This window comes from Dromiciops gliroides, chromosome 1 (genome assembly GCF_019393635.1).
Source record: "Dromiciops gliroides isolate mDroGli1 chromosome 1, mDroGli1.pri, whole genome shotgun sequence".
NCBI classification, from domain to species: domain Eukaryota; kingdom Metazoa; phylum Chordata; class Mammalia; order Microbiotheria; family Microbiotheriidae; genus Dromiciops; species Dromiciops gliroides.
The window spans coordinates 171,099,058-171,117,487 of NC_057861.1; the positions used below are offsets into that span (position 1 = coordinate 171,099,058).

An 18,430-nucleotide genomic window follows, 5' to 3' on the forward strand; every position below is an offset into this window, starting at 1 on the left:
CTAGAATTGTTTACCATTTCTTTCTCCAGATTGTTTTCCAGAAGGGGAAACTGAGGCAAACAGGGTTAAGTGATTTTCCCAGGGTCACATAGGTAGTAAGTCTCTGAAGCCAGGTTTGAACCTTGAAAGATGAGTCTCCCTAATTCTAGGCCCAGCACTATACCCACTGCACCACTTAGCTCTTACCCCTTAAAAATATAGACCATTGGCTATTCCCTCATTTCCACACTCTTTCTCCCTACTTTACATTTAATAAGTTATCCACCATGGTTGGAATGTTGTTATTCAGTTGTGTCTGACTCTTGGTGACCCTTTGGATCATACTGCCCATTGGATTTCCTTGGCATAGATATTGGAAACTGTGCCATTTCTTTCTCCAGTGAATTAAAGCAAACAGAGGTTATGTGGCTTGCCCAAGGTCACACAACTAGTAAGAGTCTGAGGTTATATTTGAACACAGATCTTCCTGACTCTAGGCCCAGCACTCTTTCCACTGAGCCACCTAGCTGTTTCCTTCAGAAGTATATCATTTATTTGTTTAAAGTTTAAACAGGACAAGGCTAAGGATTAAGACTTCATTCTAAGTTAACATTTAATAATTCAACCAATTTTTAATCTTCCTCACTGCACTATCATTTAATTCACGTTTCCTTTTGTTGCACCATAATATCTAGTTATTCTGTCAAATACTTCATTAAAATCTAGATACGCTATATCTATGACATTTCCATGATCTGTTAACCTACTAACGCTGTCAAAAAAAAAAAAAAGAAATTACCTTAATTTGGTATGACCTGTTCTTCAAGAAGCCCTGCTAACTCTTTGTGATCACTGTTTCCTTTTCTAGATTCTTATTATTCATTTCTTTAATAAAATATTCTAGAATTTTATCAGGAATTTAATTGAATCTCACTCGCTTATACTTTTCATATTCAAATGTCTTGCTTTTTAAAAAATTGAGACATTTTCCCTTATCTAGTCTGTTAAGGGCTAAAATTCTAGCTAAACTGTCTAAAATATCTAATGAGTGGTCGCCAATCAATTACAAGCTTTAGCAAGAGTTAGACTTTTAAGCATTTATTAAGGAGAATAAGAATTTGGTAAAGAGAGAGAAAAAGGCCTAGATTCCTATCTATTAAAGGGAGAGCACATTTCTAGCTCCCTTCTCCGCCAGAGTCCAGAGGAAAGAGCGTGAGACCGAGCGCCCGTCTCTTCCTTCCTCCTCCCACTAGTCCGCGTCACTTCCTGAAGCCTGGTCTTGCCCTCAAAGACCTTTGCTTCATGGGCAGAACTCTTCTACAGTAAGTATCCAGCAGGTGGCGTCATTCCAATCGTTACAGTCCCCCCTGTTGTTCCTCAAGAAACAAAATGTTTCCTTGACGGAACAGTAAAAACAATATAATAACTATTGCTAACTAATAATATGTGAACAACAATATAGAAAAGGAAGAGAGGAAAGTTTTGTCCAGAGGGGCGATTTTTTTTTTTTTTTGTCCTCATGAACCGACGCTTTGACATTGGTCTTGCAAAGGGAGGGCCTCTGCAGAGAGTACATGTTACAGATGGTGTATATTATAACAGAAAGAGAAAAAACACAACAAAAACAACAAATCAAAACTGTTCATTTAAAGTCTCTGAAAGTCTTTTCTCAGATGTCCTCTAGGTGTAGTCGTGGAATGGAAGTCTTTTCAGGGGTTGATGTGTGGATGCTGGTAATCAGCCAGGAAAATTTCCTACAAAATTGAGCTTAACACAACTTTAAAATAGCTTTGTCAATAATCAAATCAAACAATGAAAGTTCTCAAAAACATGTCTAAGGGAATTCAGAATCTTAGTTGTTACACATGAAACATATAATAAAACAAAAATTGAAACATTCTTTAAAATTATAATATTACTATAGTCCCCCCTTATGGAGGGTAATTGAGAAGACAATTGCTGCAATATTAAGTAATAAAAATAATTTTTATCTTTCTTTTATCACTTTTTGCATCATCTGCCTAATTATCCTCATGCCATTATGAGAAATTTTAAAATCTAATATAATTAGTAACAGATGTCAAGGCCAAATTCAACACTGTTATTTATCATGACACCTGAGATAATTATGGGGGTTACCATAAAAGAACAGAGAAATGATGGGATATGAGCATTCCCACACTTGAGCAATATGTACTGCCCATACAGTATGCCAGGCTTAAAATAGGTGGATGGAATATACGTCCATGCCACCGAACATATTGGAGGAAACTGAGTCAGACTTAATCAGATGCATGGGATTGAGATGGTCCATGGCATCAGGCATATAGGAGGGAGCATAGAAGCCAGGTGTAGAAGTGAGATGGGTGGGATCAATACTTCCAGCCATCTGTACAATATTGTGAGGAAAAAAAAAAATCGCCCCTCTGGACAAAACTTTCCTCTCTTCCTTTTCTGTATTGTTGTTCGCATATTATTAGTCAGCAAAAGTTATTATATTCTTTTTACTGTTCCATCAAGGAAACATTCCGTTTCTTGAGGAAGCAAAGGGGGGAAATGTGGTAAAATATGAAAGTTTTTAACAGTCGGTTAGGATAAGTGAAAGACGCCAGTTTTTCAAGGACCACCCTTTTGGGGAGGAGATGAACAGTCTGCCTGCTGCGCATGTCAGACTGCCTGCCGGGTACAGTCCGCCTGCTGCGCATGTCAGACTGCCTGCCAGGTACAGTGCGCCTGCTGCGCATGTCAGACTGCCTGCCGGGTTTTTTTTTGACTTCCGGGGTGGAGAGAAGGGGAGTAGCCTTTTTTTTTTGCCGGCTTGGCGGGACTCCGGGCGGCGCGGCACAGACGGTCTGACTCACTCCAAAGGTGGCCTAAATCGGTTTGGTGAGTTTTTATAAGGAATATAGACAGCCTAGATTTAAGACGATTTGTACTGTATTTCTGTTTTCCTATCCTTCTAATCAACAACACCTTATATACAATAAAGGCTCTATCTAGAAAACCAGAAGCTTCTTCCATTTACTAGTCTGGGAGATGAATTAAGGGAAGGGTTAAGTAGGGGAGATTTATGATCTAATATCCAATTTTAAATCTCACAAGTCCTTTAGCACCTAACTTGTGCTTCATACTCTTTTTTTTTTTTTTTTTTGCGGGGCTATGGGGGATTAAGTGACTTGCCCATGGTCACACAGCCAGTAAGTGTCAAGTGTCTGAGGTCGGATTTGAACTCAGGTACTCCTGAATCCAGGGCCGGTGCTTTATCCACTGTACCACCTAGCTGCCCCCGCTTCATACTCTTTTAAAGATCATTGTTAATGGTTCAGCATTCATATCTGACAGTTCTTTCAATGACACACTATTCCTGGTCAATTGAATAAATCAAGGGAAATAAAGAGTTCCTTTATAATCTTCTCCTTATCCTTATTCCCCAAGACTCATTTTTATTTTGTCCTTGTTTAAAGTTTATCCTTGATATCTTTATCAGGTGAGAACATATCTCAACTGAATCGCCTTATGAATTAGGTGTGAACAAGGCCCATACACACCTATGAATCATTCAAAGGCATTTCAACCAGGTGCTACAGGAATTCTGGTTGGGTTGATTGAACAAATCCTGTGGGACTTATAAAAAACACATTGAGCTAAGGGACAGTTAGGTGGCAGCTAGGTGGTTCAGTGGATAAAGCACTTGCCCTGGATACAGGAGGACCTGAGTTCAAATGCAACCTCATACACTTGAAACTTACTTAGCTGTGTGACTCTGGGCAAGTCACTTAACCCTCATTGCCCTGCAAAAACAAACAAAACAAAAACAAAACAAAACAAAACAAAACTAAACAAAACAAAGGAAAACATTGAACTAGTTTAGCAGTGGTTATCTGATTGTCTAACAGATTAGACAGAGGAGTCTTCCTGGAAGAGAAGAGCCCTATTCCCAGCCTCACTTCCATTTCAGTCCTCCCAGTCTCCTGTATTTTCTAGGAAAGGACCTATTGAACTTTAGATAGTTGGTGAATTTAGAATTATTCATCAGCATCCCAGTAACATCATTAGAACAGTGACTGGAGAAAGGCAACTTCAAGCCTATGATAAGTCCAGCAAAAAAAAAGCTACATTATGCCTGAAGGCAAGGGTGTTCTAGTAAATGTTTTACAATGGCTCTGTATGCAGAAAATGTATACACAGCATACTTTTCAGTTTAATCTGCATTATTAACATAATCAACAAAACAACAAATCAAGCCTTAATTAATATGGGCTGTTTGCCAATTTCTTCAGTGTAAATATTCATGCTGAAAATTTAACAACGGGCTCTCAAAAGGCTGTCAGAACTGTCTCCAGCATAATCTTCACTAAAGAGCATTTTGTTAGCATCCATGAAAGAGAGAAAGGAGTGGCAGAAACCAGTAGCTACCGCATGTGCTAAAAGTGAACCCAGTTTTCCTTGAACTCTATATCTGTTTGTGGAACAGTATGTTACAGATTTCTGAGAGTATAATTTGTATTCTGCTCCTACTATGAAATCTCAGTAAATACCCCCTTCTATAAACTAATTAAGTCTAGGTGAGTAATTGATATCAACTAATGAGCATGAGGTTGACAGGTGGACAAGAAACACTCTGGTGGGACCCTTAGAGCTATATCTCTAATCCAGTACTCCTAATTCCTCAAGATTACCCCTAGACTGTGAAGAGACAAGTATTAGTTCATCTCTGGGGACCAAGCCTATTAATGTGTATTAGGGTTGAGATAATATGTGATAGTCCATAAGTGCTAATTTTGACAGAAAAAAAAATTGGGTAAAATAAGGGCTGAGTAGCTCTATTTTTTTTTTTACTCAGTAGCTAAAATAATAGGACTTGTTTTGTTTTCTCTACATTGTCTAGCACCATTGTCATCGACTCTAAGCAGCAGCTCCATACCTCTTTTGATCCTAATTTTTTCCCTGATTTAGCTACAAAACAAACTTTTAAAATGTGTTTAACATGATTTGTCCTTTTCAATTCATTCTGAGGTTTAGCATGGTGTTCTTGGAACTCCAGACCACATTTCTGTGTTTGGACTCCTTTACTCATCTTTAATTCCATCTTCTGGATATGATTAAAAAAAACATATTGAACTTTTTAGGTGTCCCCCACTCCCACCATATTTTTTTCCTTATTAGATTTGTTTCTTTTTCATCTTTAGGATTAAATTATTGAGTGTTTTCTATATCTTTTTTTGGGTTGCCTTCCTTTTAGGATTTTAGGTCAAAAGATCCTATTATTTCTTTAAATACTATTAAATCTGCTTTCCCCCAATAAGCTAAATGCAATGGCTAGAAGTGGCAGCAGCAAATTTAGAACTGATAAAAGGGGAAAAAAGCAAAACTCCCCAATAATTAGATCTATTCAAAAGTGAAATGTTCTGGTCTGAGATAGAGTCCTACGTGTTTGATAATTAATGTGTCTATCTTGTAATGATTGTTTATAATTGAAGATATAAAGCTGTATAAAAAAAATGAAAGTGTTCAAATTAGGCACCTGAGGAGGTAGACTAGAGTGGAAGATAATGAGTAAAACATAAATGACTGACAAAAAAAGGAATAAAGATTCACAATTTTGTTACTGGGATCATAGTTACTTCTCAATCTATGTTGGATATGACTGAAGATTGTGGGTAGTATAGTATTTTGTGATAAATAACATTTTATGGGAATTTTTAGAGGATTTGGTAAAAGGGTGCTCCAATAAATGTTTTAACAGGTCCAATAAAAGAACAAGGAAATCACTAAGATATCTCAGATTATCTAAAATGCTGACATTTATGGAGGCTTAAGCAGCTCCCAGACCCCAAACTCAGAGAAAATCAACACACATACACACACACACACACACACACACACACACACACACACACACACACACACACTTTGTGTAGTGGTAAATTATCCTGGAGTTTAAAAAAAAAGTAGTCACCCCAGGAGAAGGGCTTGGCAATAGAAAAAAAGGATAGGGATAGAAAAATACAGAGAGAATTCTGAAGTAGGATATAAGAAGAGTTTACCCACAGAAGTCAATCAAAAAGTAATAGATGGTGGGAAACTGAGAAAATAAGGCAACCACTATATATAGTCAGGCTTTCAGAGCAAGAATGGGATTTAGGAATCTATTTTTTTAACTTTCTCTTTTCACAATTGAGAAACTGAAGCCTTGAGTGATTGCTTTGATTTAGGGATAATTGATGTACAATTAGTGAATGGATCTGAAACAAGCTGGGCAAGCCAATCCAGTGTTTTGTCCACTACACCATGCTACATAATTGAGGAAGGGAAGGGAAGGAAAAAGGAAGGGGAAGGAAAGGGAAAAGGGGATGGGGAAGGGGAAGGGATGGAGAAGAAAAAAGGAAGTATTTATTAAGTAATTATTATGTGCCAGACACTGCAATAAACACTTTTTAAATTGCTCCTTTGATCCTCACAATGACCCTGGGAAGTAGGTGTTATTATCCAAATTTTACAGATGAAGAAACTGAAGAAGGTAGAGGTTAAATGAATTGCCCAGGTTAACACAGCTTAGTAAGTGCTCAAGGCTGGATTTGAACCTAGGTCATTTTTTTTTTATTCCTTGCCCAGCCATTGAACTGCCCCAGAGGCAATATGGGTAATGGAAAGAGTACATTGAATGAATGAGTGAATGAATGAATGAGTGAGTGAATGAATGAATGAATGAATGAATGAATGAATGAAAAAGCAATTATTAGAATCCTTACAAATCACTCTATTAAGTGCAGAGGATATAAATAAAAAACAAGACAGCCACTGGTTTTTTTTTTAAGGAGTTTGCATTCTCACAAAAAGAAGTAAGACATAGAGGAGATGTTTGCAAAAAAAAAAAATAGAAAGGCCCCATTATCCTTAGGACTCAGTAATAAAGCAAGCAGTAATATATTTTCTTTTATGTGATTTCCACTGATAAAAGCATATCCATTTCTAGTCCATTGAACCATATAACAATGGTAAGGGCTTTAAAGGTGAGAATTTCCTTTTCCAGACTGTCAGTAGTTGTGATCACTGGGGAAAAGTTGTCACTGTCTGCAACCCTAAATGATTCCCTGAATAGTAGCTACAGTGGCTTGAATGGAAATAAGATGGTAGAAGGGGAAGCAATATTTTCCCTATAGTTTGGGGCTCACATTACTGGACTTTGTCAGGGTCTGAGGGGATATTGGTAAAGGAGGTGGTGGTGGTGGTGGTAATAGTTTGACTTGCCTGGTATATGCCACCTTCTAACACTGCCACAGGGTGACTTGTTGCTTCAAGTAGATTAGATTAACTGACCCATAATTGTCAGTTGGAAAATAGGAAGGCTGACCCCTTCAATATGGATCAATCCCTTTAATGAGGGTTATGGGAAGTAGGGTGGAATCAAGGATAGTGAATAAATTATGATATATAAATATATTGGAATACTATATGCCTCATTACAAAAAATGCTTCTTGATGGTTTTAGATACTACTTGTTTTAGGAATTGCTACATTTATTTCTAGGCTTTCCAGTGTTTTGAATAAAAAAGAGTATTTGTATTTTGTCAAAAGATTTTTTTCTGCATTCCTGGTATTATTTCACCTGGTCACAGTAGACAAGTTTCAGAGAAACTTGGGAAGACTTGTAGGAACTGATGCAAATTGAAAGGGGAATAATCAGATAGTGATTTATAGACTAATATTGCAAAAAGGGAAAGATCACAAATCTATCCAGGAATCAGCTGTGATTCCAAAGGACTAATGATGAAGAATATTACCATCTACTGAAAGAAAGAGTATAACACCATATGAGACATACTTTTTGACATGGTTAATATGTGGAAAAATTTGTTTTTCACAGGTATGCATATTTTCTACAAGGTTTTTAAAATTTGTTTTTCTTTCTCTTTTCTTTCCATGGGGAGTAGGGAAGAAGAAAATAAAATGTTTCTTAATTGAAAATATTTTTTAAAGAAATGAAATCCAATATTTTAAAATTATATACTCCTGCATGTCTTTGAATATCTTTGTCACTAAACCATTATCCACATTTAATTGAATAAGAAGAGAGTATTTTTCTGATTTTAAATCTTCCACTTTCTTCTCAAAAGCTAACTGTAGTCTGCCTGTAACACTAAGATCAAAAAGACTTGATTTGTTAGGATATAATAAAAATAGATACAAGCTCAGAACTAGGTGTTGCTATAAATCTAAGGAAGACAAGCAGGTATTATAAACCAGTGAAAAAACTAACATCCAGAACAGTTAACTAAGAGAGGGAGAATGAAGAAAGTCCAAGAAGTCCAGATAGAAAATGTTTGTGGTAAAGGAGTCCAGGTAAATGACTGGGGACTAGAGAGATAGAGTCCAGGTACAAAAGTATGAATATAAAAAGGTCAGACATCCTAAGTCAAAAATTTTAGGGGAAGAGAAATCAGTTTATCAAAAAAAGTCACAGAGTTGGCATGAGAAAAAAATGATGAAATGTATACTGGTTTTATTTAGTCAGTGACTCCTTGAAGACTTTCTGCACAAGTGAAGAACTGGTTTGGTATAGGAAAGCCTGAACCCACAGTTTGAGGCTTACTAAAACATGTAAAACACTGAAGGGTATGAACATTGTGAACATAGTCTTATTTTCTCAATTCTGGCATACCAGAAACTGAAGGTACTCCTAGATAATTGAAAGATTTAGTTTTAAGACAGAAAAAGGAAATGCTGTACAGAAAAGGTGGTAAACTATGGAACTAAGGATCAGTAACCTGAAAGTTGAAAGGGACCTTTAAGGTCATCTAATTTACCACTCTGATTAATGATTACCCCTCCCCTACCTTGGCCAATCCTACAAATTTCTTGTACTCCCATTATCTCCATCTCCTCCCTTCCCTTGAAGTCTTAGACTGTGCCCCAGACTCCAGTCATGCCAATGATTGAGTTGTTTAATAAATCAGACTTCTAAGTTACTTTCAGCCATTGACATACCTGGCTGCTATATATAAGCCCTACCCCCAACCCCACAACACTTCCAGCTAACCTTCAAGTATTCTCTTTCCCATTAGAACATAAGCTCTTTGAGGGCAAGTAAAATTTTTGCTTCCTTGTATTTTCATCCCGAATATATTAAATATTTTTTTCTTTCTTCTTTCCCTTCTTCCCTTCTTTCCTTTCTTCCTTGATTTCTTCCTTCCTTCTTTTCTTCCTTTCTTCCTCCTTTCCTTCCTTTCTTGATTGCTATGCATGCCTAAAAAACTATTTTATAGAGAACTCACATAGAGTAAGCACTCACATGGTGGTTACAAAAAAGCAATATAAGGATATTCTCAAAGTATCTCTTAAGAACTTTGGAAATGATTGCATAACATGGGAGACACTGGTACAGGACCACCCAACATGACATGTTCTCATCAGAGAAGATACTGTGTTCTATGAGCAAAGCAGAATTGAAGTAGCTCAAAAGAAACAGAAGATGTACAAATTTAGAGAATCCAACCCAAATGTTCACATGGATTATTTGTGCCCAACCTGTGGTAGAACATTCCAAGCACATATTGGTCTAATCAGCCACAGTCAGATACACTGTGACTTGACTAACATAGTGATGTCATTTTGGTACTGTGAGATTTAAAATTGTATATATGAGCATTAAACTCCCCCTTTAACTTTTCCCTTATATATCTCCCAGACCACTAAGAAAAAGAAGCCTCTGAGCTTTCATCAGTGAGGGATTAGCTTTTATTGTTTGGGAATTAATTAGACAACAAAAAGGTGATACCAATTAGGGAAATAGGAAAGTAGAAATACAAATGAATAATTTTAGATCTAAGCTTAGTCTATATTCCATTATAAAACTCACCGAATCCCAAAACTGCCTGCCAGGCCGAGAACCAGAGCTGACCACCAGACATGTGTGCTGCCCCAGCTAAGCTGAGAAGCCCGAGTGAGAGAGAGAGAGAGAGAGAGAGAGAGAGAGAGAGAGAGAGAGAGAGAGACAGAGACAGAGACAGAGACAGAGACAGAGACAGACAGAGACAGAGACAGAGAGTCGACTTCCAGTTTTTTGATTTTTTTTTTACCACAGTACTCTTTGAGAACAAAGGAAAACAACCAACCAGCTGGTATAATCAATACAAAGTAAGATAGAGATGTTAGTCTCTTTTTCCATTCACTCTCTAGCTATCAGTGCAGTTTAGGATATAATTAGATTTTAGGATCATCATATCACATTGTTATTCCATCAACTGTACTCAGACTCTTGATTGCAATAAAGAGGTGACCCTGGATTCTCAAATATATGACAATGGAGGACAAGTTTTTCAATGTGCTTCAGAGTTGGAAAACCTTCCAACATAGACCCAGAGATGTGCTCACTATTTGAAGATCAACCTAATAAGTTGTAGAAGCACATTACCAGAATAGACAAAGGGGTACCAAATATTTTAGCATGAAAATATCATGAAAACCAATAACTAAGGCATGGAGGGTTTGAAATCCATAGTTAGAATAGAGAGAATGCATAAATTAAATTATGGATCTTTTGAAAAAAGTGACATATATAAACATCTTGCCTTATAGTATAGAAGCAGTATGGCATAGAGGATAGCCGTAAGCATCAGTTAAAACTAGCTTCAGTCTGACAGATGTCTGGCACTGAGCAAGTCACTTGAACCATTCAGTATTCTAGGTGGCTCTCTAAAACTATAAACTATAGAAAAGAAGCCAATCTGCTTTGGTACATGTTGTTTTCTCATTTGAGAGTTTCCTTTATCAGTGAAATCACAGATCCAATCACTATTCTTGATACTAACATAGTAAGCTTACAGGAAACCAAAACCTTGAGATTAGTTTTCACATCAATAGCTGTCTCTCCATACTCACTCATTCTGCACTTATGTTGTTGATTTTTCTTTTAACTCAAGTGCAAGACTTCATATTTTTCCTTTTTTAATTGCAACAGTTTAGATCCAGCCCATAATTTTAGCCAGTTGTGAACTTTTGAATTCCTTAGTCTGTCAACTAATTAAATAGATTTTCTTTCTAAATTTGGGTCATCTATTAATTAGTTAAGAGAGAATTTCTGCCTCCTGTGTCTTCATCCAAGTCATTGATAAAAATGTTGAACATGACTGGGCTGAAAAATGAAGTCCTTGGCAAGCCACTAGAGACTTCCCACTAGGTTGACATTGATTCATTAATCAACACTCTGTGGATGTGATCCCCTAACTAGTTTCAAATCTACCTATGTGTAATGACATCTAGCTCTCATATCTCCACCTTATCAAGGATATTTTAAAAGATTTAGTCAATTTATCCCCTAAAATAGAAGCATATAGAATTAACTTGATCTAGAAATCTGATTAATTTTTTAAAAAGTAAATAAAAATTGTTTAGCATGTTATGTTTTTAATGAGCTGTCCTTGGCTTATAGTGATCATCACTTCCTTATATGTTCACAATGATTCATAAACCATTGATTTAAAATTCTATTTTAGGACTTCCTGGGGCAGAGTTAAGATGGAGATGGAGAGGAAAAACTCAGCTGACCTCTCCCAACAACCTTAAAATAATGAATCAAATTAAATTCTGGAGTGATAGAACCAACAAAAGACCAGGGTGAGACATTCTTCCACTGAAAGACAACTTAGGAGGTTTGAAGGAGTGATCTGTGGCATGGGAAGGAAAGTTGGCCCAGAGTCCACATGGATGGTGGGACTAGATGATGGCAAGAAAAGCAGCAGTAGTTTTGGAAGCTCTTAGATAGAAAAGCTAAGGGTACCTGGCAACTGGTCAAAAAGAGATTAGAGAGGACCTCTGTGCTAGCACTAGACAAAGGACTAGAAACTCTTTGGGGATTCCATTGCCATAACCACTTCTGAGTCACAGGTCAAGGACAAAGAGGAGCACTTTTGGTCAAGAGGCAATAGTGTGAAATTGAAAATTGATAACCCACTTATTAAGTTTTGATCAATTTATTATATATTAATGATCAGGTTTCTATGTAAGTTATTCTCTTTTAATAGGTGTACTCCACACATGAACAGCTTGCAGCTGTTAAGCCCCTATTTTGCAACACATGTCACCCTCTAACCACTAAGTTTTCTGTCTCAGGAATATCCAGACATAATACCCTTAGTTATATCCTACTCTGTTTGAATTTACTGGAATGTTAAATGCCAGTGTCCTGTCCTTCCTCAGAAATTTCCAACCATGGGATGTCCCAGAAGATGTTAATCTAACTCATAAAAACTGATATAAATTGTGGTTAAGTGACCTTAGCTTTGACAAATCAGAAGTGAGAGATGCCTATGCTGCACCATATTGTTTTATGTTACTCTATAGGACTATAAAAAAGTGTGATAATTGTCACATGGATCCTTAGCTACTAAAAAGACTCAAATGCCTTTTATTGGCAATTGCTAGTCCTGCTAATAAATTGAACATATTCAGAACTTTACTGCCTCAGTTTCTCTTTAGTGCAGTTTTATTGCATAGCAGGAGTTCTGAAAGGCAGCATACTTGCAGTCCCAAACAAACAGGGGCCTTGAGAAGCAGTATCACTTCCAGTTCCAAGGGAGTAGGGACCCTGAGAGGAAGTATCAGTTGTAATCCCAAGAGACCAGGGGCCCTTCCTGGGTAAGGACCACAGAACAGACCAGAAGAGCAGTTTGACAGAAGCTAGGCTTAGACCAATATCTCACACCAAATACCACAGTTAGGCCAAAATGGATAAATGATTTAGACATAAAGAGTGGTATCATAAGTAAAGTAGGGGAATATGGAAAAAATGTACCTGACAAATCTATAGATAAAAGAACAGTATATGATCTAACAGGAAATGGACCCTGACAAAGCCAATGCTGGAGGGGCTACAGAAAAATTAGGACACTAATACATCATTGATAGAGCTGTAAACAAATCTAATAATTTTGGAGAACAATTTTTAACTATGCCCAAAGAGCAGAAATACCATTACTAGATCTGTATTCCAAAGAGACCAAAGAAAAAGGAATTTTGCATTTGTACAAAAATATTTACAGTTGTTCTTTGTTTGTGGTGGTAAAGAATTGAAAATCAAGAGGATGTCCTTCAATTGGAGAATGACTGAATTAGCTGTGGCATATGATTATGATGGAATACTATCATGCTATAAGAAATGACAATCAGGATGGTTTCAGGGTTTCAAAAAACCTAGGAAGAGTTAAATGAACTGATGCCAAGCAAAGTGAGCAGAACCTGGAGAGCATTGTACACAGTAACATCAATATTACACAGATGAACAACGATGAAAGACTTAGCTACTCTAATCAATACAATGATCCCGGACAGTTCTGAAGAACTCATAATGAAAATGCTATCCACATTAAAAGAGAACTGATGAAATGTGTGCAGTTTGAAGCACACTTTTCTTATTTTATTTTTCTTGGGTTATTGTGTTATATCTAGTAACATGGCTCATATGAAAATAGTTGCTATCATATTGCTTGCTTTGGAATGAGGAAAGGAGAAAATTTGGAGCTCAAACATTTTTAAAATGAATGTTAAAATATTTTACATGTAAATGGGAAATATTTAATGAAATAAAATATTTTTTAAAAATTATATCAGATTGCTTGCTGTCTTGGGGAGGGGGAGGGAAGGGAGAGAAGGGAGAAAACTTTGGAACTAGAAATATTATAAAAACAAATGTTGAAAATGATCTCTACATGTAACTATAAAATACTTTTATAATTAAAAAATTATATTTTAGAATTTTGCTAGGGATAGATGATAATCTCACTATGTCCTCTCTAATGTTTCCTTTTCTTTGAAAATTAGGACAGTAATTCCCTATCTTTACTCTTTGGTACCTCCCTCAATCTCTATAATCACTCAGACATTATTGAAAAAGATTCATCAATCATATTATCATTATCTCCCATAACACCCCCATTTTCTTCTTCATTATTATTCATTCAGGCCAACTGACATGAATTCACAGAAATCAGCTAAGTGTTATTATTCCCATCTATCTTTTTACCTATTTTTTATTTAATTGTATTTCTCCATATTCTCTCTTAAGTAATATTTATAGATTCAATTTAACAAAATGTTTATTGAATTGTATTTGTTGAATTGAATTGATTAATTACATTTATTCAAGTCCCTTCAAGAAGAGACTCTTTTTTGATCAGTAACAGTCTCTATCCTTAATTATTTGAAGCTCATTTTCCTTAGTAGGAAAGAAAGAAACAAACGATGAGTTGAGTTGAGGAGTTCTTTCATTCTGTTTTAAGTTAATACAACTCAGTGTAGCCCTGGTACTATAAATATTCCTTACTTTCTCTTTGACTGGCTTCAAAAATACCTTTAAAAACCCTAATTTTCAAACCTCAGTTTATTATGTGTTTTAATTTTTTTGATACTCCTAACAGAGGTCACTGTCATCTCTTGTATTTGTTCTTGGTTAAATGACTCTCCCTCAATTTTACATGTATGTCTTTTTAAAGTCTGAACTAATCAAAGGGTGTACTATGAAACTGCATCCTTTGTTCCATAATGAGATCATTAGTGATTAAGACTTCATTCTTGAACCTATAAATCCTATCCCTTTCTATTCCTTAGAATTCAGTAGTACCCCTTATCCTCTTTCTTCAGTTTTTGTAGAATCTGCTTCTACATTATCTTCCTGCCTCAAGCCTCTCCCCACTCCAGTCTATCCCATATAGTGACTTTTCCTAAAACATGTGTCTGATGTTCCTAATACCAATAAACTACAGTGGCTCCCTATTTGCTCTAGATATTTATTTGGTATCTAAATCTTTCACAATCTGGTCCATTTTTCTTTTCTAAAATTCTTATACATTATTCCCCTCCACATACCCTAAAATTCAACCATACTGACCTACAACTATGCAACACATGATGCTCCATTTTCCATCTTTGTACATTGATATTATCTATACCTCATGCCTTGAATGTACTTTCACCTCAAGGGAAAACTCTTGGAATGCCTAGTTTCTTTAAAGATTTAATTTGAAGCATGTTCTCTTTTTCTCAAGTTGCTAATTCACTATTTCCCCAACTATTTTGTGCTAATTTTGTGTTAATCATGTACATACTTATATATGTACATGGTATCTCTCACATGGAAATGTAAATAAATTGAGGTGAAGCACCGTTTCACTTTTTCTTGTTAACTTTTGCACTTAAGACAATGCCTGGTACACAATAAGCTCTTAACAAATATTTTAAATAAACATTTTTGTTTAAAGTTTTGAGTTCCAAATTCTATCCTTCCCTCCTTCCCTCACCTCCCCTAGCCTCTCCTCTTCTTGAGGTGATAAGCAATCAGATATAGATTATTCATATGCAATTATTTAAAACATTTCCATATTAGTAATTTTATATTAGAAGACAAAGAAAAAATGATTGAATAAAAGTGAAAAATAGCATGCTTCAGTATGTCCTTAATTAATATCAGTTCTTTCTCTGGAGGTGGATAGTATGCTTCATCAGTAGTCCTTTGGGATTGTCTTGCATCATTGTAGCTGAGAATAGCTAAATCATTCACACTTCTTCATCAAACAATATTGCTATTACAGTGTACAATGTTCTCCTAGTGCTGTTCACTTCACTATACATCAGTTCAGGTAATTTTTCCATGTTTTTATGATATAAATTCTGCTTGTCTTCATATCTCACAGCTTCTTTAGCCATTCCCCAATTGTTGGGCATTCCTTTAATTTCTAATTCTTAGCCAGCACAAAAAGAGCTGCTATAAATATTTTTGTACAAATAGGTCCTTTTCTCTTTTTTCTGGATGTCTTTCAAATATAAACCTAGCAGTGGTATTGCTAGATCAAAGGGCACGCACAATTTTATAGCCCTTTGGGTATAGTTCGAAATTGCTACCCAGAATGGTTGGATCAGTTCACAACTCTACCAACAATGCACTAGTGTTTCAGTTTTCCCAAATCCCCTTCAATATCCAATGTTTTCCTTTTTTTTGTCCCATTAGCCACTCTGATAGGTGTGAGGTGGTACCTCAGAGTTAACAAATATTTGTTGATTGACTGATTGGTTGATTGGTTGCGAAAGTCTGGAGTGAATATCTGACAATGGACAGTATTCCTTTCCTGGACTAGATATCTTTTTCTCTTTAACTAGTGTAACAATATATAGCTAGTACAATCGAAAAACCTGTTCAACATTGACCATGATGACAAGCATCACGATGGTGAACAGAATGACCTGAGAGTTGACAAAGCAATAGATGACACATTTAAGCCAACCTACATGAAGCAGTAATGCTACTTGAACAATCAACAAAAGGCAATATGTACTAGGCAGGTAAAACCACTACTGCCTCTTGAACCACCACTTCCCCTCAGACCCTACTGGGAGAAAGAGCCCATGACTCTGAGTTCAAGAACCCCAGGATGAGCAATGTCCACTCACATACTACCTCCCCTTCTTTTATCCCAATCTCTGTAATCCCTGTGAAGGGCAGAAGTACTTGTGAACATTGGATCTAGCAACTATGTTTGGGTACTGAAGCCCCTGTGTTCTCAACAGCCATAGCTACCGAAGATCCAGAAAAGAAAGGTTTCACAACCAAAGTCTTTGGCAACATCAAATCAATCAACATCAGAAACAGATAAAGTATTATTCATTCAAATAACATTTTAAAAAGATGAACTACTTTCTCTTTTGCTGCTATAACCTGTGAACCACCTGACCTTTGCATCTGACTGAGACCTTCTAAATACTCTGTTTTTCCCCGTCTGAATGTAACCCTCTTTAGAGCAGACTGTCATACTTTTCTATTTGTATCTCTAGTATGTATGAATGCTACTTTTTATGAATGAATGAAATTATTTTTATTCATTCATTAATTGATAGGATTGAATCAATGTGTCCCATGTAATTTGAAAATGTTTGTGGGTATTTCAAATATGAAAAAGAAAACAGTAAGCACAATTTGAATTAAATGTAAATACCGAAAGCAAATATGATTAAAGTATTTTAAATGAGGAGTATCTTGCATAGGGTGAATGCAAATAAATTCAGATTTCTAGGGGTCTAGGGACTTTGTCATGTATAAGTGCTCTGCACATATAATATATTCAAGTGTTTGTTGGATTAAATTAAATTAACCTTCAAAAGACAAGGATAGGATCTCACTACTCACCATACTGAGTATCTGTGTTTCTCCAGCTCCTCTAAGTAGGACATAGACCCTGAATACTCTTCATTTTCTCTTGCTCTCATGTTCATCAAAGAACTTGATTTTTCTCTCAAAGATTCATCCGTCAGGTCATTTTCTTTTAACATAGACTAAAAAAAATGTAAAAAAAAAAGAATTGGTTACTATGATGATATGAAAGTTTGTATGGCTCTAGTATCTGCTTCTGACCCAGGATCACTGAATCTAAAGAAACAGATCTGTGCAACATAAATGATGTCACAGAACAATCTCATAGCCAAAACTTTGGTACAGTAGATAGGGCACTGAACTTGGAATCAGGAATACTTAAGTTCAAATTCTGATTCATCTACTTACTAGCTATATGACTGCTACTAATTCAGTTACTGACTAGCTATATGACCCTGAGCACCTCAGTTAACTTAATTGGCCCTCAGTTCATCTGTAAAATGAAGGAGGTGAACTAGATGGCTACTAAGTCCCTTAAAAGCTCTAAATATATAATTGTATAAATAACCTCAATCAAGGAAGTCATACACCCATGTTGAGGTTAGCCTGAGCACTGGAGACTCAGAAATTTAGAAGCTCATCATGTTTTAATTCTGTCTGAGTTTAATAAACACAGAGTATTGTAGTAACTGTGGGTAGAGAGGTAAGTCCTTAACAACATAATACAAATGAGTTATATACTTATATAACAGCACAACTCTTCTGTGGACAACTGGAAAGGGAAGGTACTTGTAAATAATATTGATTTGGTAAAATTATTCAGTAGGTATACATAATTATTAACATCATTAATGCCACAGACAAAATTGTTTCATTTTTTCTTTTTCTTTTTTTTTTTTTTTGTGGGGCAATGGGGGTTAAGTGACTTGCCCAGTGTCACAAAGCTAGTAAGTGTCAAGTGTCTGAGGCCGGATTTGAACTCAGGTACTCCTGACTCCAGGGCCGGTGCTTTATCCACTGCACCACCTAGCTGCCCCCCAAATTGTTTCCTTTAAAAGTTTACAGACCGGGGCAGCTAGGTGGCACAGTGGATAGAGCACCGGCCCTGGAGTCAGGAGTACCTGAGTTCAAATCCGGCCTCAGACACTTGACACTTACTAGCTGTGTGACCCTGGGCAAGTCACTTAACCCCAATTGCCTCACTAAAAAAAAAAAAAAAAAAAAAAAAAAAGTTTACAGACCTCCATGCTCCTGTATTTGAATCTGAATATAAGCAAAGATCAACTAAACACTAGAATTCATGTTCCTGTGTTA

General features: G+C 36.2%; 1 protein-coding gene across 1 annotated transcript in view; it reads right to left on the minus strand.

The window, feature by feature from the left end:
* Positions 1-18,430, minus strand: part of LOC122746851 — a gene marked incomplete at its 5' end in the record, with an annotated part of 468,374 nt that overhangs the window by 230,134 nt on the left and 219,810 nt on the right. Inside the window, one exon of the mRNA XM_043992893.1 lies at positions 17,153-17,298. Within this exon, the coding sequence (XP_043848828.1) occupies positions 17,153-17,298 (146 nt within the window). The remainder of the gene's footprint in view (positions 1-17,152; positions 17,299-18,430) is intronic.